This window comes from Ailuropoda melanoleuca, chromosome 14 (genome assembly GCF_002007445.2).
Source record: "Ailuropoda melanoleuca isolate Jingjing chromosome 14, ASM200744v2, whole genome shotgun sequence".
NCBI classification, from domain to species: Eukaryota; Metazoa; Chordata; class Mammalia; order Carnivora; family Ursidae; genus Ailuropoda; species Ailuropoda melanoleuca.
In genome coordinates this window covers 13,602,353-13,629,990 of record NC_048231.1, presented here as the reverse complement: position 1 = coordinate 13,629,990, position 27,638 = coordinate 13,602,353, and the positions used below count along the sequence as shown (strand labels likewise).

General features: G+C 46.7%; 1 protein-coding gene across 21 annotated transcripts in view; it reads right to left on the bottom strand.

Annotated features, from left to right (window-relative positions):
- RGS6 (regulator of G protein signaling 6) overlaps positions 1-27,638 on the bottom strand; it is a 650,515-nt gene that overhangs the window by 73,980 nt on the left and 548,897 nt on the right. For all 21 annotated transcript variants that reach the window (XM_019800705.2, XM_019800711.2, XM_019800720.2 and 18 more), the window contains 3 exons: positions 21,335-21,445; positions 11,063-11,188; positions 3,228-3,414 (listed from right to left, as the gene is read on the bottom strand). In XM_019800705.2, coding sequence (XP_019656264.1) covers positions 3,228-3,414; positions 11,063-11,188; positions 21,335-21,445 — 424 coding nt within the window. The remainder of the gene's footprint in view (positions 1-3,227; positions 3,415-11,062; positions 11,189-21,334; positions 21,446-27,638) is intronic.

Genomic DNA, 27,638 nt, shown 5'->3' with positions numbered 1-27,638 from the left:
TGAAGGTCTAGAAATGATGACCAACCCAGGGACAATGAGCACCTCCAAGTGTCTAGATTGTGGTCTCTAACAACCACTTCCCACTAAGAGAAACTAGGGATGCTTGGAGAAATGGCTGATTCCAGGCCTGGGGCGAGGCCTGGAAGATCTTAGCTTTCTTGCTATTTGGATGACATCAAAGACTACCAGGATCATGTAAAAAGGAGCCACAGACAGAGATGGCACAATCCAAGCAACAATAAAAATAATAAACAAAATGGACTAAAACACATCAAATATGTCCAAACCTATGAGTTTTCAAAGACACTAAAAACAAAACAGAAAACCCTAGTTGGCCACCATTAGAAGATGATAGTAAACCACTCATTATTTTGAAAACTAAAAAATAAAGGGAAAGAAACAAACACTTAACCTATCTTTTCTATATAAATTGTATTATTAGATGATCTAATAGGATATATATTTGATTATTCGTATTTCAGCTAATAAATGAAGTAATTAACTAATGGATCTAAGTAATAAACATCAATAGATGCTAAAATCACAAAAACAGAAAACTAGACCTTATGTACCTTCTGACAAGAGAGCACAGCATGATTTACGAAGTAGTTTTGCCCACAGACATCAAATGTAAATCCAATTAAATATCTAAATCAAACTACTAATTTGTAGGAAATACAGAGGGTAGAAGAACATGTTAAATAGCACCACGGGGCTGCAATAAAAGAAAAAAAAAATCCAGGCCGTGGGAATCTCTACAGGACAGGGAATATAATTTCTTCATGAAATAAACTGCAAGGGGGCAGAGAGGGGAGTAGAGGCATATAAAAGAAATCTATAGATTAAAAGGCATGTGAAAGACATGTCAATATATTGCAATGTGTGGGCCTGATTTGGATTCTGATTTTATTTATTTATTTAAAGATTTTATTTGTTTGTTTGAGAGAGAGAGAGAGCGAGTGAGCAAAAGCGGGGGGAGCAGCAGACAGAGGGAGAGGGAGAAGCAGGCTCCCCACTGAGCAGGGAGCCTGATGTGGGACTCAATCCCAGGACCCAAAGGCAGACACTTAACCAACTGAGCCACCCAGGTGCCCCTGGATTCTGATTTTAAATTAAAGGTTAAAAAATGGCATTTATACCACCGCCATACATTTGAATACTTGCGTGACATCTGATGATATAAAGAGAATGTTGCTAATTTTTAAGGTGTAATAGTGGTGTTACTAATGCTACCTACTAGGTATTCAGAGATGAAATGGTGTAATGTCTCAGATTTGCTTTAAAAAGTAGGTGGGGACACCAATAAAATGAGATCAGTCCTGTATTGATGATTGCTCAGGCTGGAGGAGGGCCCATAACCTTCTGTTGATGTTCTCTTTCCACTGTGCCACATGTTCATATGTTTCCATAATAAAAGATGAAAATAAATCCTTCCTAACATCAGGCTCAGAGTGATAATAGTAGATGGAGTGTGTCATGGTTCTGACCAGTATCCCTGGTTTTATATTTCATGAATAATGGAGAGTTGAGCTGTGTGTTTCAGATCAGTCATCTGAGGGGCTTCTCTATCACCCAAAGAGCTCCTCCATCATCCAGGGAGCTTCTCCATCACCCAAGGAGCTTCTCCATCACCCAAAGAGCTCCTCCATCATCCAGGGAGCTTTCTCCATCACCCAAGGAGCTTCTCCACCACCCAAGGAGCTTCTCCACCACCCAGGGAGCTTCTCCATCACCCAAAGAGCTCCTCCATCACCCAAGGAGCTTCTCCATCACCCAAGGAGCTTCTCCATCACCCAAGGAGCTTCTCCATCACCCAAGGAGCTTCTCCATCACCCAGGGAGCTTCTCCATCACCCAAGGAGCTTCTCCATCACCCAGGGAGCTTCTCCATCACCCAAAGAGCTTCTCCATCACCCAAGGAGCTCCTCTATCACTTTCCTCACCAGGATACAACAATATGTGCTTGGGAGCATATACACAGACACATACAAAAAAAGATTTCTCATGACTTAAATATTTTGCTTTGAAGCTGCAAAGGGTGTGAGGGAGTTGAGCTTCCATAAAGCGGCGACACGGAACTCTATAGAACCAGATCTGTCTGGCACTGGCATGCAGTGGAGCTCACGACCAGGGGAAGGGAAAGACAGTTATGGTGTTGAGCTTGGGAGGTGCTTCCATTCTGAAGTTCTGAGCAAATAACCAGGCAGATCCGGGTGACAAGGGACACTGGTTCTCTTCCCATGCTATTATTTGCCTCAGTGCCACTGATTTTCCAAAATTGGATAATAATGTCTACAGGAAAGCAAACTACACAAATTCTCTATTTGGGGACCACACAGGTGAGAGAAATGAAGAGGGCTGAGGAGACAAGAGGGAGCCCTTTAAGTCCCATCACCAGGTGTAGGATGGGTGAGGGGAAATCACGGTCAGAGGCCGGAAGTGGACAACTGACCGGATGTTTATCTTTAGAAATGGTACCTCGCAGCCCTCAAGGTAAAGCGTGCTGTTTAGAGCGGCTTCCGTGGCTTCTGTTTCTTTTGCTAGCTTCTCCGGCATCTGTGCCCAATTGTGCCATACAGGCTTAAGAGTCCCTCCCGCGGGCCTCCTTAAACCTTAAACCTGGGACTCACCCTAGTTCTCTCACTGGTAACATTGCCCATGTTCTTGTCTCTCTCCCCAACTAGCCCGTCACCTCCTTGAGGGCAGGGGCTCTGTCCCTCTTGGTGGTATCTCATCACAGAGCCCAGGGCCTGGGATATAGAGGTGCTCCCCGAACAGTAACTGCAGAATTGGAGATCACTATGGAAACAGTGTAGGGGGTGGTTACAAGCGTGGGCTTCACGGTGAGATGTGGGCTTGAGTCACAGCTCTGCCTGCTCGCTGTACCCACTTTGCCGACATGGTGTTATGGTTTCCGGATTCTACTACTGACTGATTACAGGACTTCAGATTTTGTAAAACACTTTGAAATTCTCCTGGAAAAGGTAACACATATCACTAAATGTCTATCTCTCTGTAACAATGTAACTAATCTAGGAAGACAATCCTAGGAAGACTTTCACTATGCACCTACCTGGAATGGTTTCCCCTCATGGCCTTACAAGTGGTAACACCTGAAATTCTAGCTACACACAAGGCCTTGGACCTGTATGAAAGCATGAGGTGTGGTGGGGTGGACAAGCGAACATCTTTTGAGTAGGTAAGAACGGCTCAAGTAGATAAGCAAACCTGGGCATCTTCGAACGTGTATCTCCCTCCATCTTTGACATTTTGACTGGTTATCTCGTAGCTGTGAGAATCCAGGTTGATTGCACTTGGGGCCCCCGGAGCCAGAAACTCTTGCCAGATTTCTTCTACCCTCTTGGCCACATCCTGGAGGGGCTGTTTCTTGAGGTTTTGGACAGCCAACCAAAACCTGAAGTGGAAGGCATGAAGAAAGTCAGTTCCAGGGGGCTCAGCCTCTGGACTCTGCTGGATGTGGTTCCAGAACAGACATCCCATGAAACTCATTCTGCCGCATTCCCCCAGCCTTCCCTGCTGCCACTACCTACGTGGCAAAGGTGGTAGGGACTGCTGGAAATTCATAGCGTGCTCCACTATTGCGGAGAACCGAAAGGAAGTGCCCGTTAGGGAAATCCTTGTGCTTCTGGTTACCAAAAAGGGGTTTCTTTCCCTTTACATCGAGGTTTCTCAACCTTAGCACCATCTCCATTTGGGGCTCAACAATTCTCTGTTGGGGGCTGCCCTGTGCACTGTAGGATGTAGAGCCGTAACCTTGGCCTCTACCCACCGGATGCCAGTTGGCGACCCCTCCCCAAGTTGTGACAACCAAAAACATTTCCAGATATTACCAAATGTCCCCTAGGAGGTTAACCACCCCCCCCACCCGGTTGAGAGCTAGTGCTCTCTACAGGTGCCCTGACACAGACAATATGAATTCCTCTGTCCTATCTGGTCGGATCAGTTTGCAGCATTAAAATTAAGGAAATCACAGAGGCGGTAGAGTCTCGGGATCGTAGAGAATATCTGAGCTGGAAGGACCCAGCCATTCATGTTGCAGATGGAAAAGCAGCCAGTTTGCTAGGTCAGTGTCCAGCATGCTGCTTAGCATGTAGTAGGTGCTCAATAAATGACTATTGGCATGAAGATGGACTGAGGAGGAGCAAAGCTGAAGGAGCACACATGGGGAACCTCTAGGCCAAAAGATTCTCCAGGGAGCGCTGGAGAGGAAAACCTCTTGTTCACTTCCACATGTGCCTTTTACGAATTCCTCAGCATCAGCATGGCAGTGGCTGCTGGCAGAGCTGGGTGTGAGCTCTTTTCTGCTGAGAGCAGCGCAAACAGGGCTAAGCTTGGACAACAGCTCCCTGGTCGTGAGGCAGCCCTGGGGAGGGCTTGCAGCAGGACCCAGATCTGAGTAGCACACTTCGTGCCTCGTGAACAAGACAGGCCAGTGTCCCCATCAATGAGACATGAGGACAGGCCCCAGGCTATGTGGTTCCCGCAGCAGCCATAGGTTTCACACATACTCAAGTCAATGAAAGGGCAGGAACAAGAGAAGCTGGACTACTACACAGTGGAAAGTGCATTCAATCTGTCATCGAATTGCACCCAAAGTAAGATGTACTTGTTTTTCCTTTTCTCTTTTCCTTTTTTTTTTTTTGAAAGGTTAAGCATGTTTTTCTGTTGCTGTTCTTAGAATTGTCTTTGGAGCCAAGTGCGTGGCCCAAAGGCGCCACTCAGTGGACAACTGCGGTACTACAGCTTCATTTCTACAAGGGAGAGAGGTGTGCGCGCAGGGGCTTCTGGACTCCAACGCTTCCCATGCTTTGCCATCTGGGATTCTAGTACTCTCTTTAAAGAAAATCCTCATGGTTCCCTTGATGGTCCTGAAGAGCGAGAGGCAGGGAAGGAGATTTAATGACATCACTTGACAAGATCAGGAAACACAGTTCTATCCTCATCTTGACTATGCTGCTGTCTTGGAATGGTGCCTTTTTGGGCATCTCTTTCCTCATCTGTAAAATGGGTATGAAATGGGTGGTGGGATATGTGACATGGGTCTGAAGAAGCTCCCATCCAGGTGTAACGGAAATGCTTTCGGTCCCGTGGGTGGGAGCCGTGGAGGGGTCAAGTTGACGGCCACAGGTTTAGTGCCGGGATTTCTCCTCGGGTGGCTGGGCAGAAGCTGCCAGTGGCTCTTGCTGCTGCCATCTGTCATCACCTGCCCCTCAACACCAGCCTGCTTTCTTGCTTCCGCAGGTCTGGTCTGTCCTCTGCTACTGGGGAGGGTATAGCAAGGGTTCTCTGAGCAAAGTGCAAAGGGGTGGAGGGAGAGCTCGAAAGGAACTGTGAGCTTTCATGGTTGTTCAGGGGGCCCCTGAGATTCAGCTGGGGAGTGGGGCTCTTCCATCTCCCAACCCTGTGCCTCAGGGTCCTTAGATCTCTCCGTCCCACCCTCAAGGCCTGCTGTGGAATGAAGGAGGTGGCTGGAACGAAAAGATGAGAATGGTCATCTAGCGATGACAGTGCCTGTAGGCTTTCTTTGTTGGGATGGCAGGGTTTGACGGGCAGGTGAGATTTAGGAAACCCAGCTCTAAAGAAGGAAGCTGGTGTGGTTTTTTCAAAGGACTGGAAGGAGTGCTAGTGGGCAACTCAGCAAAGACTGAGTCAGTGAGTCTTCTGCAGCCACTTGCTAGGGCTGACGGGAGAAGGGTCCTCCCTCAGGGAGTTGCCTCTGGACTGAGTCTCCTGGCTGGACGGAGTTTCTCTGGGCCGGCATCCATCCCAGGCCTTCCAGACCCTGCAGTTTCTCAAACACAGGGATGGTTTCTGGGCAATTTCCTGCTCCCTCAATCAATGTCATGTGGGGAATCACTTTCTGTCCCTTGTCCCAGGCTGCTCCGAGAAGGAGCTCTCAAGCTCCGGGAGGGCCCTGAGGACCCAGCAGCCCTGGAGTTCTGCTGGCTCCTGTGGTTTCTGAGGCTGCAGAGTCCCTTGGTGGAATGATTGGGAGCCCCAGTAATGCACATTGCTCAGCAGGGTACAGAGAAGGTCTTGAGTGGATGTAAATGGAGAGTTCAGAATCAAATGTAACAAACTTCTACATAAAAATCAAAAGGTTCCCTTTGTCACAAACCAAGAATTTTTAAAAATAAAAGTACAAGAAGAAACCACAGGCCTGTTAGAAGATGAGGAGGAGATGACATTCCTGAGACAGCCGTCTTTCCTCCCTGCCTTCACAGCGACCCTCTCAGCCTTCTGTCTGCATTGGAGGTGACCTGCCTTATCCTTCTCAGGTGACAGCAAAACCGCTGTCACAACAGCATCCTGACATCCCATATGTGTTTACCATCACCGGCTTCAAAGAACCTTTGTGTCAATTTGAAATTCAGAACAGGCCCCGGTTTGCGTTTGCCATCTGTGAGCCCACAGGCCTGAGGCGGGAGCGCGGAGCCCAGAGCCCCCCGGGGCCACGGTGGCCCGGCCACACTCCCCTTGCCAGGGCCGCGGAGCTCCCGGCCACACACCCAGGGCAGAGGTGAGGCCCGGCGAGGCTTGGACAGTTTCTGCCTTATCAAAAGCCTGCAGGTACGGCTCCTCCTTGAGGATGCCGGCTGGGGGGAAGATGCCAGCAGAGGCCGTCAAATCCGCCCATCCTGCACAGAGCCTCCATGGCTTGCAGCAGAAGGGCTGTCATGACTGGCAGGCCATGAGGACTTGCTGGTATCAGGAAGACCATCTGTCCTGCTTCGCTGCAGTCGTCAGAGTGTGGGGAGGCAGCCCGTGTGCAGGCATGTGATGCGTGGCGAGGGCTCAGGAATGCAGGCAGGCACTGGCCCCAGGCGGGCAGGCCCCCCGGGGCGGGGGGCTCCAATGTCCCAGGGCCCTTGGTGGTGGGACCCCGGGGGGCAGTCCCGGGGCTGCCCCAGGTGGCCTTCTCTGTCCCCAGGACTGTGGTGCTGACGGGGAGTGGGATTTTTCTCCTGGAGGCTGGCTGGAAGCAGGAAAACCACGCAGCCGTTGTCCCTCTCCCTCTTGCCAGGGGTTCTGGGCAGCCCCTCAGTTCTTAGTTTCCCTATTTTTTTCATAAACTAGGATTTTCATGGCTTAGAAAAATCTAGCTTTTAGTTCATTCCCAGAGAAAAAGGAAAACTCGATGCTAAAGGAAGGCTTTCTGTGCCCTCTGCTGGTCAACAGAGACTCAGAAAGGACGGATGCAACCTGACTGGGTCTCCGGTTGGGCAGAAATCCTCCGGGGCCTCCAGCGGCCACCAGCACCAGCCCCGCGGCTGCTGAGTTACGCCCCCCCCCCCCCAGGCACTGGCTGAAGTGCCACACATGAGCCACCTCTGTGCCGATTAATCATGTGTTTGGTTAGTGGTGAGTCCTGCTGGGCCTCGTGAACCTTCCAGGTCCTCCCAGGACTGGGGGCAACTCTCGATGCCAGGAGCTCTCCAGGCAAACCTGGCAACTCCCCCGTGCTCTCTTTAATTGCTTCTCCCTTCAGCTGACACTGTGTGGAACCGGGATAATCAATCTGCAGGTTAGAAGAACAACCACGTTCTCTCAGGAGACGTTACAGCTCATAAAAAATGTACGGGCAACACTCTTGGCTGTGGGTTTTGATGTTAACTCGTGCCCTGCCGGGCAGCAGGGGATATCGAGCCAGGGAGAGTCCAAGATGGGTAGAGGGGTGATGGGGAGGGGACAAAGGTGGACAAGGGACTCCCATCACCATTCTGGGAAAATGCACAGAGAAAGGAGGACCAAGTCAGATAATGCACTCGACGTCCCTGCTTCTCGCCTTATGGATGACAGCCCGTGCGCACTTTACAGGCCCCCAGCAAACAGCTGTCTCAGGGGCCCAGTCCATCTGAATGGAGGCCTGGGCTCAGCGCAGGGTGCCACAGAGAGTGCACGTTCTCACGCTGTGTGGGCTGTAGCAAAATGCACTGGCCACGCCCCCTCCGGGCCCAGAAGACACCGCCCCTCCCTCGTCTCACCTCACCGTGAAAGGGGGACTTCAACTCACGTCGTATTATCACAGACATCTTTCCTTAAAGGATCCAGGGTGACACTTTGCTGTTGTGAGAGTGATTTCTATGTCTCTTTGGAGCTCCTCTGTGCAACCCTCTAAAGCTCTGGTACAGATTCAACCGCTCGGCTACGTCACCAGGGCCATACAAAAATGTTACCATCTAAGTACTCCTTTTGCCAGAGAGGTGCGAGGGCGTCCGGAAATGGAGGTACCCTTTGCAATGGATCCAGTTGAGTTCTGGTCGGTCTCTTTTTTCTCCCATCCCCTGATGCCGGTTGCCTGGGCTGTTGATCAGTCCTGGGGAGAAGAGATGATCCCCAGCGTGGACAACGCAACAGACTGGCAGGATCCCTGGGTTATGCCACAGTCTACAGTTCCAGGGGCACCATTCACAGGGACTGTGGTGGAGGCGCATCTCTGGGGCGCCCACGGCTGCCCTGCACAGCTGAGTCCTTGGGCCCTGGGTCAGGGTGGCCGCTAAGCCACTCTCTGTGGTTGGAGGAGTGAGTGCAAAGGGGAGGGGAGGAACCACCTGAAAAGTCCTAAGTAGTTGTGTGATTTCAAACCGAACTTTCCCCCATATATCCAATTATGCTGAATATCATAAAAGTGGAGCTTGGGCCTCCAGAGAGGATTTTATAAGCTCTTGGGCTATACTTTTTACCTGCAGCTGCTCAATTTTCTTTATCCTCTCTCCTGTCATGGATCAGAGGGGTCCCTCTTTAAGTGTGGATTTATGCATTCATGCTGGGGGTGTCGATTAGTCACTGGCACACTCACAAGTCCCCCGCCCTTCACCCCAGACTGAGTGTAGCTTCCTGCCACAGGAGGAAGGAGCTGCGGAGGCACAGGAAGTAATGGCAGGACGAGGAGCTGAGCACCTGCCGGGGACACAACTCTCCCTGCCCTCGGAGCCTTCAATGCGATGCATTTTCCTTGCACTAGTTGGAACCGATGTGCGGCTCTGGCTGTGCTCAGACTGGGCACGGAGGTGCTGAGCCAGCAGACGCTTCCGCTCCAAAGGACCCTCCAGGTGACTAGGACCCTGAGGTTGGTTTTCCAAGTCATTGTAATGGTGCAGGTGGCAGAGGGTCGTAAGGCCATGCATGGGCTGAGAGACAGGTAAAGGAGGTGTCTATACCACTTTATTTTGGGGTCCTGCAGGGGACAGAGACGAGAAGGAGAAATGGGAATGACTCCCCAGGGGCGGCTCACAGAGACTGAGCTCCGGCTGGGTCCTGGGGCTGAGCCAGTGCACAGAGAGGCTCTCTAAGCGCATTACGCTGGCCGCAGAGGGCATGGCTTCCTGACCAGGACCCACCTGCTCCATGCACAGCCCGTGAGGCTGGTCTGAACACCATCCTCATGAAGACTTCTAGACGTCAAGCCTTCTGTTACAAATGCTTGCCTAGGAACTGAAGTGAAGCTCTCCATGCCTCCGCATAAGGAAAGAACTCTTGTGTCCTGACCTGGCGTCAGACATGCAACCTTATCTGTTGTACAGTAGACATGTGGTTGCCTAGAAAGGCATCGATACATATCGTGAACGTGCATCTGTGCGTCCTCCTGGCGCTGGGGGATGAGGGAGAGCCCCACAGCCACACCTTCGCTCACAGGGCCTTCTCGCTTAGAATACTCTCCCTCCTTCTTGCTTCTCTATGGGTATCCCGTGTGTTCTTCAAAGTCCAGCTTATGCTTTGCCTCCTCTGGCTTACATTCATCCCTCCCTTTTAAAAGCATTTCCGTTCTTAGAGTTTATACTCATTTATATTCTTAATGATTTAATAGTTGCTTGTGTTTTTTCCTCAAGGGCCTACAAGATCACTGTAGGCAAAGATCATGCATCTTGACTTTTCTGCATCCCTCAGCAGACTCTTGGGGGTTTGATACAGCATAGGTGTGTGATAAATAGAGCTTGATTGATGTATGGGACCGATATGGTCTCTACTGCCAAATAAATAACATGGCCTTTGCACATTAACATCGGAGAGGACAGTCCTTCACCCACAGTACCTGCTCCGACTTTTTAAAGTTAAAAAACATTTGAAAAATGAAGAAACCACCCTTTCTGAAAAAAGTACCATTGGAAGATGGGAATTAATCTAGCATGCAAAAAAAAGAACCTGGTGGCAAGCTTTCCATCTGTGAAGCCGCCAGTTTTCTCAGATCACTAAGGGGGCTCAGGCCCATAGGTCTTGTGTTGATTCTAATACAACGGAAACCTGAATAAACCACAAGTTCCCCAACTTTTCACGACAACGGATCCTTTCCTTCTGAATCCTCTCCCTTTCCTTCTGGATCCTCTCCCTTTCCTCCCTCTCTCAGCGGACCTCATGTTTTGAAAGTTTTGTTTTTTTCCTTTTACCGAACAGTAATTATTAATGCATCAATACCTTTCCCCTCATCTTGATTAGCTGGAGACCAGCATCAATGATCAGGTGTTCTCACTGGTAGCAGGTGACCAGAGCAACCGTTACACGGAGTTGATAGAATCCCCCGCCAAAGGAAAAGCATGTTTTAATTAGCTTTTACAGATATGTCTCCAGGTATTGAACCGTATATACTTCGGCTTTTTGAAATTCTGAAATGAGCTCAGGGATCCCTCTTTTTTTCTGGTTAGCTTGTCAAGTATTCAGGACCCCCGACTGAGAAGTTTTGAAGGAGAGGGTCTCTGAGCTGCCTTTCCACTCTGCAGCTCCATGGCTCTCTGGTTTTAGTTAACGCTCAGTCATCAGAACCATTTGATCATTTACTTATCACGGGAGACCTGTTTCCAACAACTTGAACAAAATGTCATCTGGACTTTTACAGAATAGAAATGCTGGTCTGGGGAAGGGCTGACACGGGGATGTGGGAGCTGCCCAGCAAGTTTGTCCTTCTCCGCTTCCCCCTTAGCCAGAAGACCGGGGATGTGAGTCCGCACCATCACATGGAGTTGACAAAGGGAGGCAGGAAGGGAGACTGGATATGCAAATCTTCCCCCATACACGCTCCCCACGGCTGCAGCCTTCGAGAGAGTTACCTGAGGTTTTCAGAGCTGAACTCGGACTCCAGAAATCTCCGGAACTGGTCCCGCCCCACCTGGTCCTTTAATACCTCGTCGAAAGAGAAGCCCCATCTCTTGACTCGCTGCTGGCTGGGCTCTTTGCTTTTGGGGAGAACAAAGATTTAAAAAATGATCAATGCCGGGCAAAAACCTGTGTCCTATTCCCTCCACCAATTCAAATCTGTTTGCTGCCAGACGCCGAAGGGCAATGTCTCAAATTAAGTGATAGATTGTATAAAACCCGCACAACTCCAGAGGCAGACTTGGCACAACACCAGGCAACAGGAAAACATCTCTTTAGAGAAGGCAATGCAAAGGGGCCACGTTTAGGTGAGGGTCGCCAGGAGACCCACCAAGTGGCTGCCGTCTACAGGAAATGAAACAACCCCATTCCTTTGGCTTCCCTGGACCCTGTCTGTCCGTTAGAGCCCAACTCTCGACTCTACCACCTCTCGTCTTATCCAGATCCAAATGACGTACGAGTGGTCAGAAATGCATCGGCTCATCCAGGATGAGTCCTACCGCTTGCCTAGAGGCACAATGTTGTGTTCATTGAACGACAACCTGGTCAGCGTTTCCGACGTTCCGGGCATTGTTTCTGAGCATCTTAACTCAGCTAACTCACTAGGTCTTCACAACAGTTCTGTAAAAAAATGTAGGAGCATTGGCCTCATTTTACAGATAGGGAAACTGAGGCCTTGTGATCATTTTCCCAGAGATACACTAGGAAGTGATGGATACAAGGCAAGTCCAGACAAATGTGGCTCCAGAGTACAGCTCTTAGTCCGGCTGTGCTGTCCCACACCCACGTGACCCTCCTCAGACCTCAGCAGGGGTTGGTCTTATTCTTTGGCTGTGGGAAGATGAGACTAGTCCCTTCAGCTCTGTCTTTCCATTTGCAGTTCACTTGTGTGTTTTCCCCTGACCCCTCAAGTAGCAACAGGGTCCTAGGTCACAAGCCACACGCCATTCCCGCCATATGCAACGAGTGGTCTGGGGCCCAGAGGGGGATTCTTAGGCTCCACCTCAGACATGGGGAATCAGAATCCAAAGCCCAGCGAGATCCCTGGGTAAGTTAAATGCTCATTAAACTTTGAGGGGCATTGGTCTGGCAATACTTATTTTCCCTCTTTTAAAAAACTGACATGTATTTCTTATGATCTCTACCAGGCATTCAGTGAATAAAATCATGGCGTTGATATATTCTCAATATTTATCTTAGAAAATTACACTTAGTGAGAAGGGGGAAGAGGATGTATGTGTTCGAAGGTTTGGAAAAACAAATAGCTCCAGCCGAGTGCTGCCCAATAGAAGTTTCTGCTATGATAAGAGTATTCTGTATCTGCTCCCTCTCTATGGAAGTCACTAGACCCACGTGGCTCTTTTTTTTTTTTTAAAGATTTTATTTATTTATTCGACAGAGATAGAGACAGCCAGCAAGAAAGGGAACACAAGCAGGGGGAGTGGGAGAGGAAGAAGCAGGCTCATAGCGGAGGAGCCTGATGTGGGGCTCGATCCCAGAATGCCGGGATCACGCCCTGAGCCGAAGGCAGAGGCTTAACCACTGTGCCACCCAGGCGCCCCTAGACCCACATGGCTCTTGAGCACTTGAACTATGGCTAGTGTGACTGAGGAGCTGAATTTTAAATTTTATTTCATTTTTAATCATTAAGGTTGACACGGAAGCGGCCCCATGTAGCTCTGTCTGCTCTGTTGGAAGACATAGCTCTGGATTTAAGTGATTCAAACCCAACCCTTCTATTTCTGCACTGTGAGGCAGGATCTTCTGGTTCTGAGATCATGTGCTTGGGGCTCAGGAGAATCTTGTGCACAACTCTGCATCTCCAGGCTTAGCCCAGCAGGGTCACCGTGGAAGACCAAGCCCATCAGGTCAAACCTGGGGACTTCTGGGAAAGATCTCTTCCAAAGTTCCAGGCTGGGCCTTTTAGAACAAGGCAGAAAGACAGATCCTGGATTCTCTCAAACTCAAGCCACAGCACCCATCACACTTGATAGCTTTCCAGGGGACGGAAAGTGTTGTGTATGGAGAAGTCCCCCTGGGGTTAAGGATAGCAGCAAATGAAAATCCCAGAGAATGGCAGGATACTGTCTCTTTCTGACAGTCATGCTGTGGCCTGGAATGGGCTCACCACTTGTTCTTTGCCAGCCAAGCTGGAAGGGCTCTGCACGGATGGTGCTGGTGGCAGGTGCACCCTGATTAAAAGCTGTGCTCTGTGAGCCAGGAGTGGGCAGTTGCTCCATTTTTGTCGGGACTGTCTCATGGATGCACGCTCACCACCAGCGCCACCGCTTTCTGCTCCTCAAGTGGTGGGTCCACACTCATCCTCCCAGCTTACTTGGTGGTGTCATGGGTGGGAGAAAGCTCATTTTGGGGGCAGGCCAGAAAGCTTGGGATATCATGTTAGCTGCAGAATCAGAGGTGTAGGACAGAGATCAGGACATCCAGAAAGCTGCAAGTTTGGCCTTCAGCAGAAATGAGGTGCTTCTGGAGAGACAGGACCCCAGATGCAGCAGTTTCTTAGGGTGGCCATAATAAAGTGCCAACCAACTAGGTGGCTTAAAATAGCAGAAATTAATCTCATAATTTGGGAGGCTAGAAATCAAAAATCAGGGTGTTGGCAGGGCCATGCTCTCTCTGAAATCTCTAGAGGAGAAATTGGTTCATGCCTTTCTCTTAGTTTCTGATGTCAGCAATACTTCTTGGCCTACAATACATCATAACAGTCTCTGCCTCCATCTTCACATGCTGTTCTCCCTGTGTGTCTATCTTCAACTCGCGTGCACTCTGCGTGTGCGTGTGTCTGTTGTCTCTTTCTGTAAAGATACCAGTCATATTGGGTTAGGAGCCTGCCTACTCCAGTTTGACCTCATCTTAACCGACTGTATCTGAAACAGTCTTATTTCCAAAGAAAATCATATTCATAGGTTCTGGGAAGGACATGAATTTTTGGGTGACACTATTCAACCTAGTACATCTGAGTCCCTCAACTATTCATTATTCACAATCCTATTTCTGCACGTGGATGCTCCACATTGTTCCTTTTTCCCTAGTACACTTGGCCATTGGAATCTATTCTATGAAAGGCTCCTTGAACACAATTTCTCTAGACGTGTGTTTCCTGCATCACTTGGTAATTTCAAGCCTCATTCTCTTTAAGGTTCAAGATCAGATTTGAACATGCTGCAACCACTGACTGGTCTGTGTGGTTATAAAATAATTCCAAAAATTAAAACATCTCTGGAAATTCATCACCAGGTGACTGGTACAATAAATTTCCCTTGGCCTAACTGAAACACATAATTCATGGAACTCACAGCCCCTTTGTTTCCAACCATTGCATAGAAATGCTTCCTTATGACGTATATTTGCTTACAGTTTGCACCATCATTTAGCCTTTCAAAGGTATGTCACTGTCTCTCCAGCTATCTTTTGAGCTCTTTGAAGGCAGAGACCATGTCTCATGCACCTTTGTATTCACCTTAGCGTTATCACACAGCAAGTGTTCAACACTAAGAGGAAATCAATAAGAAAATGTGTATAGTGATGTGGGTGATATGTCCTTATCTTGACAGGATTTTCTAATTGCTAGCTGGATGCCTTTTCTTTACTCTAATTTGTCTTCTGTGTCCACTGATTCTTACCAAATTCCTATGTGCCACTGGGCAGCCCCAACTAACACAAAGCAAAGACAGGTGGCTCTCCAAGGGAGTCCAGCTTCCATTCCACCTGATCTCCCAACCTAAAAGCATGGTAGAAATCTCCCACATTGGGAATAAGAAAGCCAGATTCAGAGGAAGCAACCATCTATGAAACATTCATTTCTTCAGGGCCAATGTTGTGCTAGGCATGGTGCAAGGAGCTTTTCTTACAGCAGTCCTTTTGAATCTCAATAGAAGCCAGCGATTTGTATTCAGATGTCCAGAGCTCAAGACAGGTCAGATTGCCCAAAGCCACAGGGTTGATAAAAGGCAGTCTGGAATTGGTACCTGGGTGTGCCTGTCTCTAAAGCCTTTTCTTTTTTTCCCATGACCTTGTCTTCCATTACATTTCCCTCATTTGATGTCCAAACTAGGATTTGGAGAAAGACGTAATTCATCTTGAAAAGACTTTTCAGTCTTTAGAAAAATTATGAACCAAGGGACAATTTCTTAAACAGGAAATATCCAATGATGCCCTTTTTAGGGTCAAGGCTATTGAAGGAACAATGGCAATTTTATTTGATGCCCCAAGAACAGCCTGAGGGTCCTTACTCCTCCAATGGGATGTGGCCCAGGTATGTATTGCTCTGTAACAAATCATCCCCAAACTCTGGTTTAAAATGGTTATTTATTATCCTCTCTCACTGTCCCCTGGGTTGATTGGACTCAGCTGGGTGGTTCTCATGTGGGGTCTCAAATAGTTGTAGCTAGAAGCTGGGGGTGGGATCATCAGAAAGCTCAACTGGGTTGCACACCCAAGATGGCTCCTCACATGGCACTTGATACTGGTTGTTTGCCAGGAGTTCAGCTGGGACTGTTGATGACATGGCCACATCAATGGCCTGGGATTCTCACAGCATGGTCAGTGGGTTCCAAGAAGGAATAGCTCAGGAGCAAATGTTTTTAAATGACTGAGGTTGAAGACATAGAGCTGCTTTATGACCTGTTCTCAGAATGGTAGCTTTGCCACACTCTATTGGTCAAATTAGGTGCCTCGGCCAGCCCAGGCGAAAAGGTAGGGAGGTGTCCTCTCCTGATGTAAGAAGTAGCCCGTGCGTACAAAGAGGTTAGTCACAGGTGGGGCCATATTTGGAGATTGACCGCCACAGGGAAGGAGCTTGACTAATATGCTGGACTAATAGTTCTATCAGACTTGCTGGGCACAGGCAGTCTGGGGACAGTTCCTGCCTCTTAGCAGGTCAGACTGGCTGGTAGTGGATACGTAGGGCCAAATAGGATAAACCAGATTCCTTGGCTCTTGCACCTGATATCCAGTGGAGAAAGAAAGCTAAACCTAAATCAGAGCAAATTATGAACCACAATTCTGGCAATGCCACGTTTTTGTTAGATCCACTATCTGGTTAGTGGCACAATCAGGAATACTTCCCAGAGACCTCCCTGAGATACTCTCCTGGTGGTATTTAGACTACAGAGTTCTCTCCACCTGCAACCTGGCAACTTTTGGCTGATTTTTCCTCCATGGTGAGACCTGGCTATCACTCTTGTTTTTAAAACTGTATTTCTCAGAATTTTCATCAGATAGACTTGAGCTGTAGTTTGCCCATCCTTAAAAGGGTAGCCTTTTATTACTCTCTGAACGGATGCTTTCTCATCCTTGGATTTCTAGATCTCATAGTTTATCTGGGAAGGAGAAGGAATGAAAGCACAATTTTCTATTATTTATGCTGTATCCTGCATCATCTGGCCAGTTATCCCGTTAAGTCCTGCTGCTGTCTTCCACCTGGCTGGCTGAAGCCTTCACGTGGCAGAGACAGTATGATGAGCTCTGTAGAATGCAGACATGGTGTGTGAGGCCCCATGCTGGACATCGTCATGAGTCCGCTTGGAGCCCTTTGCCCAGGCCCAGAAGAAAGCAAAGCGCACCTCTGACTAACATGTTAGTCCTGCTTTCTTAGGGGAGATTAGGGGAGTCCTGCTTTCTTACCTGCTGCCTCCACTCTTTCACAAGCCTCCCACAAGCCTCTACCCATCTTCCCCCAATTCTCCTTCCCATGAAGTGTTTGAGGGGTGGAAGACTTTACTGAGACTCAAAGGTCTTGAGAAGGGGGTACCTAGTGCACGACCCAGCAACAGACATTTGAAAAATCACATACTTGACCTTCCTGCTTTTGCAAAGTCCTTGGACCCCGCAGTACTAGGGCTCTTCCTGTCTGAGAGGGGATCCAGTCTTTCAGTCTGCTCTTGGATCACATGGCCAGGACCCAGAGGGGAACCCTGCTGACTGACCTATGGCTCCCCATAACACTCTCAGGTGAGGCCCTACAGCCACGTGGACTGCTCAGAGTAGAGCTTGCGTTGGGGTGGATGGTGGGGAGTCTGAGAACCACACAAGGACTTCTCATACTGCTCTGCTTCGGAATCACCTAGAACACTTGCTAAAAATACAGACATCCAGAACCACCCTGGGGCATCTCTCTTCTTAATGAGCATCCCAGGTGATTCTGATATACCCTGTGCTTTGAGAATCACGGACCCCCACCATTACTGAGCGAGCCCTCACCAGCTACAGTCTAGTCTGTCTGGATCAGGGCTGCCCTTTAGAATCACCTGGACAGATGAAAAACAGACAAACAGACAAACCAATATCCCACTGCCAGAAATTCTGATTTAATTAACCTAGGGAGGGGACTGGGGATTGTTTTTGTTGTTGTTGTTTGTTTTTTAATAAACTCTCTAGGGGGCTCTAATATATGGCCGGAGTTCATAGCCAAGAGCTTCACTTATGAAAACCAACAGTCCCTCAAATTGCTGTGTATATGAAAAGATGGACTGATCTGCTCTGGATGGTGATTAGTCACAGTGATAGATTCTGTGATAAATGACCGCCAATGAAACAGACTATGTCAGAAATAGAGGGGAAGTATGAAGACAAAACAAAACAAAACAAAACAAAAACTGTATCACACCCTCAGGGGGATTAAGAGGATAAATAACAAAAGAACAGAGCAGGCTACTAAGAAAAAGGAGTCCAAGAAATATGAAGAATTCTCAGAAATGAAAAGCATAATTGTCAACCAGCCCTCCCAAAACTCGGTAGGAAAAGACAAACTCATAAAGTATAAAATCACAGAATGGACATTACTGAACACCAAGCCAGAGGCTCTGAAGAGTAATTCAAGGAATTCTATCCTTGAATATGGAATAAAAAGACTAAGAGATGGGAATTATAAAAGAGAAAAAATAAAGAGATATGGCTGCTCCATCCCAGAGGCCCAGAGTTTCTACAAAAGGATTTCCTGAAAAGAGAGGATAAAACAGAAAAGAGTATTAGTGGTTAAAAAAAGAGAGAGAGAGGGGCGCCTGGGTGGTACAGAGGTTAAGCGTCTGCCTTCGGCTCAGGGCGTGATCCTGGCGTTGTGGGATCGAGCCCCACGTCAGGCTCCTCTGCTATGAGCCTGCTTCTTCCTCTCCCACTCCCCCTGCTTGTGTTCCCTCTCTCGCTGGCTGTCTCTATCTCTGTCGAATAAATAAATAAAAAATCTTAAAAAAAAAGAGAGAGAGAGAGAGAAAATACCTTGAGCTAACGAAAGATTTAAATTCTTGGATCAGATTAGAAGGGATGATGTAGGGCACGTCAGGACTATTAGAAAGAAGATATTCATCTACAAACAATTTTTCTTTTAATGTTGACGGAGAAGTGTAAGTCCCAACATGCTGGTTTAAAATATATCAGGTTAACATACCTATCAAGAAAAACGGGATTTGGAGGAGGCAAAGGGAAATTTCTATTTTTTATTTTACATACTTTATTATTATCTGTATGAATTGATGACATTAATTAAAAATTAAAACATTTAATAGTAAATATGACTAGAATAGAAACTAGAGTAAGGAAAGCTAAAACAAAACTTGATTAATAAAGCAAAAATCAGGAAAGAGGAAAAGAAACAAAAAGAACGAGATCTGGAAAACATGAAATATCAGGAAAAAGATAAAACATATAATCCAAGCAAATGTAACTGTCTTATATCCCAATGTCCAAAGCAAAACATGCCACTAGCAAAGTGTGTGAAGAACACAAAACAGTGACAGTCACAAGAGAACAGTGAATACCAACCGTGAGAAAAGATTCTCAAGTCTTTTAACAAAGTGAAAAACATGAGATTTTTAATTTTAACTTACCACACATGCAAAGATGACAAAGGTTGGTAACACTTGAGGATAATGCTTGAATTGGTGAGGAATGTGGGGAAATGGACACTTTTAATTTGTGGGCATGAAAAAAATACATTATTTTGCTTAAGAGGAATCCGGCCATATGAACTAAAATCAGAATAAACATGCCAGTCCTTGCAATTCCACTCCTGGAAGTTTATCCTAAAGTGATAATTGGACTTGTGTATAAGGATGTTTTTTGCATCGTTGTTTACACTAGCAAAAAAAAAAAAAGGATATAACTTTAATATTGACGAGCTGGGGACTGGTTAAATACATCATACTACCCTCATGCAAGGGGACACTATGTAGTTATTGAAAAAGATAAGGTGGATTTATAGGTGTTTACAGAGAAAGATTCCCATGATATGTTAATTAATAAATTATGGGACAATGTATATATAATGAAACCATTTAGGCAAAAGAATATGATACTGTATATACATAAAAATCAAAGGTTCCCAAACTTCCTGAGTTCATGGCACCCTTAGTGTCTCAGTAACTTTTTCACGGTGCCCCTGGGCCAAAGAAACCACGTAACAGCTTTGTTTTTTAAATAGTCAGGTCCAAAGGACTTACTATATATCTATGCCCTAAAAACTTAGTAGCTATAAAGTACATATAAATTGAAAGAAAAAACAATGTTTACTGCATTCCCAAATAGCCACAGTGTGTGCCTGCCGAGCACTCCACATCTTCCCAAACTTTGGAATCAGACTGGACCCCAACATACTCATTTTCCATTCCATTTTGATTTTTGCACAATACTGCCTTTTATCATAGCAACTGCCCTGAAAACCCAGATTTGCAAAGAAACGAATATAAGGTGAAACGCTGAACGCGGGGAAGTACGTTAAGCTCGTACTTTATGCAGTATTGGTCACACGTCAGATGTCGTGGTGCTTCCCTCAAAGATACGGAATATCCTGGGGTGACACTGTGACTCCCCTGCAGCGGCCCAGGGTGCCCCGGCTCAGGGTGGGGACCACGGCATTTGACTATAAACAAAGATCCTTTCTGGAAAGTGAGATTGGATGGGAGGGAGAGAGACTTTTCTTTGTTACGCACATCTGAATAGTTTGAACTTTTTATAATAAGCAAAATATAAAAGTAATAAAAGACTTTCATTACTTTTTTACAAAGATTTTTAATCTTTTTTAAAGATTCAATTTATTTATTTGAGGGGGGAGAGAGAGAGAGCATGCAAGAGTACAAGTGGGGGAGAGGGGCAGAGGAAGAGGGAGAAGCAGGCTCCCTGCTCCTGACTCCTGAGGCTCGATCCCAGGACCCTGGGATCATGACCTGAGCCAAAGGCAGACCTTAACTGACTGAGCCACCCAGGCGCTCCAGACTTTTATTAGTTTTTATAAGGTTTTCTTCATTTCCAGAAAAGAAAGCAGAAAAAGAGCAAGAGTGAAAGCGAACGAGGGAGATATAAAGAAATGAAAAATGAAATAAAAAGTCTTCTAGCCACGGGGCCGACGGTGCCAAGACACACCACATCAGCTGTATCTGTGGGCTTCCCTCTGTGACTGTGACTCTGGCCCACGTCCCTCTGGGCTTTGGCTCCTCGGCTGATAAGTGAACGCATTACCTTCCCTCACAGGCAAAGAGCCAATGGCAGTTACTCCCCACCAACAGATTGATGAGAACCACAGCTCGGGAGCCTGCTGTCTGGGTTCTGACCCTAACTCTGCTACCCACTCACCGTGTGACCTCGCACAAGTTCATGAACTCCTCTGTGCCTCAGTTTCTTCATCTGTTCAATGACGAGAACACGGTTTACCTGTCGTGGGGACTCGAGACAAGACACTTACCACGTGGCCGGTGCCAAGTCTACACTGTTACACACAAACAAATTGGCCAACAGATTCTGTCTGTTCCTAGTCAGAACTAGGAGGTGTGGGGGTGCCTGGGTGGTGGTCGGCTGAGCGTACGACTCTTAGTTTCGGCTGGGGTCCTGATCTCAGGGTCGTGGGATCGAGCCCCGCATCTGTCAGGCTCTGCAGTCAGCAAAATGTCTGATTCTCTCCCTCTGCTTCTGCACCGCCCCCCAAAATAAATAAATAAAATCTTAAAAAAAAAAAGAACTAGGAAATGTGAAGGACTGTCCCTATTGTCATGATATCAAGAGGTCAGAGGAAGCCACTAAGGATCCATGTACGAACCAAAGCTATGGTGAGGTAGACCATGTGTGAGCAGAACTTAGTTAGGAGGTAACATGAGGGGTTTCTGTTCTAGCCATAAAAATAGTCAAATCAAGATAGGAAATAATATAATATCACTATCTCATGATTTTTTCCCCACCTCTCTTTCCTTCTCAAACATTACAACATTTTTTTTCTTTTTTACCTCATCTCTATGTCCCATAAAGTGATATCGTCGCTGATCCAGGGGTTGGACGGCTCAGCCGGCATGATCAAAGGATCATACTCCACGTACTGTTCCGTGTAAGCAATTAAGCTGCAGGAGGGAAGCAAAGAAGGCCACTGATTTCCTGTAAAAAACCGTATTCTCTTTTACACAAACATTGTAACTATCTTTGTGTAATTCTAAGTTAAAGGGAAACACCTTTACTCCTACTTCTGACAAATCGAACTGTTTCCATTTGTCCTTGTTCCCTTCTCATGCTGAATGTATCATCTTTGCATGATGCAGTCATAGTGTACGTAGGCGTTTTACATCTTTTCCGCACTTGACTCTTTCCCTGGACCCTGGTGCATCCCTCCCTGGCTGCGCTAGCCTGACTGATACACAGGTCCAAACCTGCTTGTGTATCACTCTCACAGAGACTACGGGTCTCAGGGCATCTGGGTCACACCAGGCGGCCAGCCAAGTGTTCCCAGCTGGGAGACTTCCTTATTACAAAGACTAAAATCCTGATTGAACAAAAGGAGGTAATGTATTATAAGCATTATTCCACAGAGCAACTTAGTTCTTCCAGTTATAATTTAAACGGCCACATAATCTTTTTAAAACAATAAAATAGTACTAAATGATTTCACACACACAAAAAGAGCAATTTTAGAAAAAAAAATAGGGATTTTTTTCCTCCTATCTCTTTTCACAGACTTATACTTTCTACCTTTCTGCTTCCTTTAGCACTTACCTGTGTATTTCTAAATTTTGCTTTTTTAGTTGTTGATTATCAATTTTAGATGAGGATTTAACTTTCCCTTCACCGGTCCCCAACTCTCCCCACCCCCCACGATCCTCCTAAGAGACATATAAAAATTTTTGTTAAATCAGTATTATTGTCCGCATTACTAAACTAGATACAAGTTGATTTCAAATTGTTTTCTGCTGCGCTAGTAGCACACTAGCCTCTTTGTTCTAACAAATCTGTAAAGCATCTAGCAATAATTTTTCCACACCTTAAACACATTACATAATCGTTGGTCAGTTCTGTCTCCCTGTCTCCCAGAGACCCTCTCCTCAAAGTCTTGAGTCCTCTCGCTCCAGTCTGGACTTTTGGCTCTACACGCTTGATGTAAAATCACCGCTATGGGACGTCCTTCCCTTCCGTGTGGAGCCCTGGCTTTTCTGGACTTTGAGTCTGTTTACTGGTTTTACTCCCTGGTTGTGTTGAAATACTCCTTGAGTAGTTTCCTAAGAAAGGAAGCATAAAGGTTAACTATTTCAAGTCCTTGCAGATCTAAACATGCTGTTATTTTATCTTTATACTTGGCTGACAGTGCTGGACACAGAACCCCAGGTTAAAAAAATCATCTTCCTTCAGAGTTCTGAGGGCAATGTTCTGCTGTGCTTTTTAGCATCCAGTTACTGCTGAGAAGTCTGGATCCAGTTTGATTCTTGTTCTTTTCCTTAGTGTCTTTCCTCTCTGGAAACAGAGCCTTCTCTTTATTGTTGCAGTGCCCTGAGATTTCACCCTGGCCCTTGCTGGTTGTTTCTATTTACTGTGCTGGGTATAAGGTGCGAGAGATTAAAAAAAAAATTCCCAGAAGTATTATTTCTTTGCTCATTTCATAGCCTTGGTTTCCTTGGTGTTCTCTTGCTATAATTCTTTCTAGTTGAACGTTGGACATTCTGGACTGGTAATCTAATTTTCTTAAATTTGCCCTGCCATTTTTCATCTTTTTGTCTTTTTACTTGACAGTCCTTTCCATCTTGTTATTTTTCTTTCTTTTCTTTTAAATTTGGGCTATCACTTTAAGTTTCCAGCGCTCACTCTTGCTTATCATAGGATCTAGTTCTTGATGCATGGATGAAATATCTTCTGACATCTGATATTATATTTCTTCTTTTTAAAAAAAGATTTATTTATTTATTTATTTTGGAGACAGAGAGTGCAAGGGGAAGGGGAGGGGCAGAGGGAGAGGGAGAGAGAATCTCAAGCAAACTCCTTATTGAGGACAGAGCCCAAGGTGGGGCTCAATCCCACGACCCTGAGATCATGACCTGAGTTGAAATCAAGAGTTGGACACTCAACAGGCTGAACCACCCAGGTGCCCCTGAAATTAATATTTCTGAGGATATTAATTCCATATTTCTATTTTTTTTTAAACAGGTTTTGGTTCCTCCAAGTCCCTTTTGCTCTTGTTTGCATCACACTCCATCACATTGGGGTTTCCCTTGAGTGTCTGGAAAATCTCTGGACATCCACTTGTGCCTAAGAGTAAAATACTAAAACCTGCTTGGAGACTCAGTGTGTATGTGGACAGGGCTTCGTTGTCAGGTCAGGGATAGCTCACCAGATTTTCACTAGAGCTCCAAATGAGGGATTTGGGGACTTTCCTCAAGGGACATGATTTTTCTCTAGAGCAAGGGTAAGTAAACATTTTCTGCAAGACTCGGCAAATATTTCAGGGTTTACAGGCCAGATGCTATCTGCTGCAACTACTTGGCTCTTCTGTTGCAGCAAAAAGCAGTCATAGATAATTCATGAATGAATGTGTGTGACTGGGTTCCAATAAAACTTATTTGCAAAAACAAATAGGGTGGAGTAGACTTGGCCGACAGGTTGTAGTTTCCTAGTCTCTTGTCCGTGGGCATATACAACTAGCTCCTGGAGGGCTGAGAGCCAGGCAGAGACGGGATGGAGGGTCCCACGGTTCAGTATGTAGATCTTCCATTAATTCGCTGTTTTTACCTGGCCGTTTATGATGTGAGGTGCCCGAATTCTGAACTGATGTGACTCAATTTCTCTGGAGAATAAACTGCCCATCTTCTATGGTGGTAGAAACCGGGGAGAGATAGTTTCCTAGTGGGGCGGGTATCTAGGGATCCAAAGATCCAGAGACAGACTTTACCCATTACTCTGAGTTGGCCCCATGCTTTATTCTTGCTCTCCATGGTCTCTGGTACCTTCAAGAGCCACGACCAAATTTTTGGGCAATCTGGCTCACTTTGTTACAATACTGACACTCTTAACATGTAGGTTATAATGTTCTTCATTCTGCCCCCAACCATCTTGTCTTTTTTTTTTAATTAAATTTTGAAATATTTCAGGAATACAGAAAGGCATAAGAATTGTAAGGACATCACCCTTGTACTCACCACCCAATTTAAAAAAATACAGCAGAGACAAGGGCCCATGGTTATGCCCTAATTCCATAGACTCTCAATGTTGGAGAACTTTGTTGAAACTGTTAAACCATTAATTTGTTGACCGTGTCATTCATATCATTTTTATTCCTTTACTTACACGTGGCTTTTGAGGTGGGAGAGAAGATACCCATATGTCCACAATATTATCATGAGTGAATTTATTATGATTAATGTAATCATGTCCTTTGTAGTAGAGATTTCACATTTCTTTAGTATACATAATGCTGTAGAACACAGCTGTTCACATAGGTTTTTCCATCTTTTGGGTTATTTATTCAGAATTAACACCCAAAGTGGAATTATTGGGCCAAAAGGTATGAATATTTTTATGCTTATTGATCCACAATAAAACTTTTCTCTAAGCACTGCCAACTTGACTGTCACCAGTCTCTCCTGAAATGAGAAATCCAGAGCCACAGTTCTTACTAGTGGATTGCAGAGGGCAAGCATGGTCAACTACTGCTGAAAGTGTGCAGAAGTTAGCCAGCAGCGACACCTCACTGCCACTCCAAAAGTGTGGTTCACAAACCAGCAGCACAGTTGTCACCTGAGCGCTGCTAAGAAATGCAGAATCTCAAGTCCCGCCCCAGACCTCCAGGGTCAGAAACTGCATTTTAACCAGATGCCCCAGGGGATTCATAGGCACAGCGAAATTTGAGAAGCACCTCATCTTCTTCTTCGATTTTCTGAGGGGCTCAGGACGCACAATCAAAATGAAGGAGCCTGGGATACTTTCAGTTTTCAACATGGCTGCAGACTTCCCAACACCTCACAGCCTCCTCGCTGTCCCAGGTGCGGGCTGTTGCCCAGAGGGAGTGTAGAAGGAGCCCTGGCCCAAGTTGGAAAACCTTGGTTCTCATTCTCGGGTGAACCATTTAAGTGCTCTTTGTCAAGTTCGCCATGTTACATAATGGCCTCATTGAGCACTCAGGACCATTTGAGAAAAAATGGAAAAGTATTTCGAAAGAATCTTCCAAATCTTCTATACATGCGAGATATGCTATTGCAACCACCACGTGCGGTAGAGGCATGTTGTCCTTGTAGGAGCACAAGGCAGGCAGTGTGCCCAGACGGGCCTTCGTCCCTAAGAGTTTGGAGCCTCTTCAGGCTCTGGGGCAGCACCATGGCAGGAAGGGCACTGTGACAGCGCCACAGGGGGCCGTCCCTTTGCCGCTTGGGATACTTCCATTCTTTCTGAAGGAAATGGGTCGCACATTAAGGTACATAATAGTTTCCTAGGGCTGCTGTAACAAATGACCACTAATTTGGTGACTTAAAATGATGGAAGTCTACTCTCTCTTACATCTGAAGGCTAGAATTTCTGAAATCAAGGTGTCAGCAGGCCTCTGCTCCCTCTGGGGACTTGAGGGGAAGAATCCCTCCTCGCCTTCTCCAGCTTCTGGTGGCTCCAGGAGGTCCTTGGCTCGTGGATGTGTAACTCCAGTCTCCGCCTCTGTCCTCACAGGACTTCTCCTCTGGATCTGGGCCTTCTTCCCGTCTCTGTCTTGCTTGTTATTGGATTTAGGGTCCACTGGGATAATCCAGTATGAGTTCATGTTTACTGTTCGAATTTACATTTGCAAAGACTCTTTTCCCAGATAAGGTCACATTCGTGGGTCCTGTGGATTAGGACTTGCACATACCCTTTTGGGGGACACTATTCAACCCCCTATAGGAAATGTGGATCAATCCAGGCATGAGGCCTGAGAGGGCACACTTGACCACTGGACTCCTTCACTCAGATTGGCACAAAAACTAACCAGCCACTGGCAACCTCAATCCTGTTTCCGGGACGATGGGCCACGTGCGAGGTGTCTGAGTCCTGATGAGGTGTAGGGGCTTTCCTGATTATGATGTACTTGGGCATCCATGTAATTCTCAGAATTTGAGATGGTGGGTGTAGTCCATGGGGCTCTCCTTAGTGGTGACACCTTTGTCTCCCAGAATGTCTGGCCCTGGCCATTCCAATGACCTCAGCCTCCAGTGGCCCCAATCTCCAAAGACTTCTACCCGAGCAGCCCCAGGCAAAGGGTGTGTGTGTCTCGGGGGCGGGGGGTGGTCTTCTAACTAGTTAATTTCAAGCTATGGGGGATTTTTTTTTTCAACCAGAAATGGATTTCCCACAAATAATACATAGGAATGGAAAAACAAAATTTCCTCCCCTGCCTCCCTTACCCCTCCTCAGATTTCCACGAGACAGGCTGGAGGTTTTGCCAGCTGCCTCCCCAGGTTGTTTTATGAGATCTTCCATGTGGTCACACCTTATCTGGTGAAGGCAGATCTGACCTGCCATGCCACACCTAGGTTGCTGGATGGAGCCCATCAGGAGTGCCTGGGATGAGAGGAGGCAGGGGAGGCTCAGGAGAGGCTGGGTGAGAATTCTGAGTACTTGGGCACTCAGGGAGCCTGCCGGTTGGTGGCCTGTTATTCATTGCCAGTGAAGACAGCGGCCATGCTGACCAGCCCAAGGCAGCAGCACCTTACAGGGCCAGGGAGCAGCTAGGAGGATGTAAGCTGTAATGAAACACGGGCTCACAGCCAGGTCTCTTTTAGAGAAATTTGGGGATACCTTCAGAGGGTGGAGGAGAGGTGGTGAGATTAACGGTAATGTTGGTTCAAGAGAAGTGGTTGAGAGCCCAAGGACGGATTTTGTAACCACTGAAGTTAAGAGCCCAAGATAGGACTATGCAACCGGCATTAAGTGTGACTGAAGTTGTTCCTATGGCCTCGCCCCACATCATGCCTTCTCAGCGCAGGGTTCAGACGGAATCCTAGATACGCGTGGAAGAACATGTGAAGAGAGGGGCAAGAACTCCCTACAGAAATGCGTGACAATCTGTACCGAAGCAACAGAGCTCAAATCAGAATGATCGTTAATCAGTCACCCAGCGCCAGTGATGGGCAGCCTTGGTCAGCAGGGGAATTTGTTGTACTGGAAGAGGTACAGCTAAATAAATAAAGTTGGCTAGAGGCTTTGTAAAGAAAACAGTAAAAATTGTACGGGCATGTGCATTGTGAATGTAATATTTTAGTGGTAGAAGTGGGATGTACTGACTGAATCATCAGAATTAGACAGGGCTTATACCAG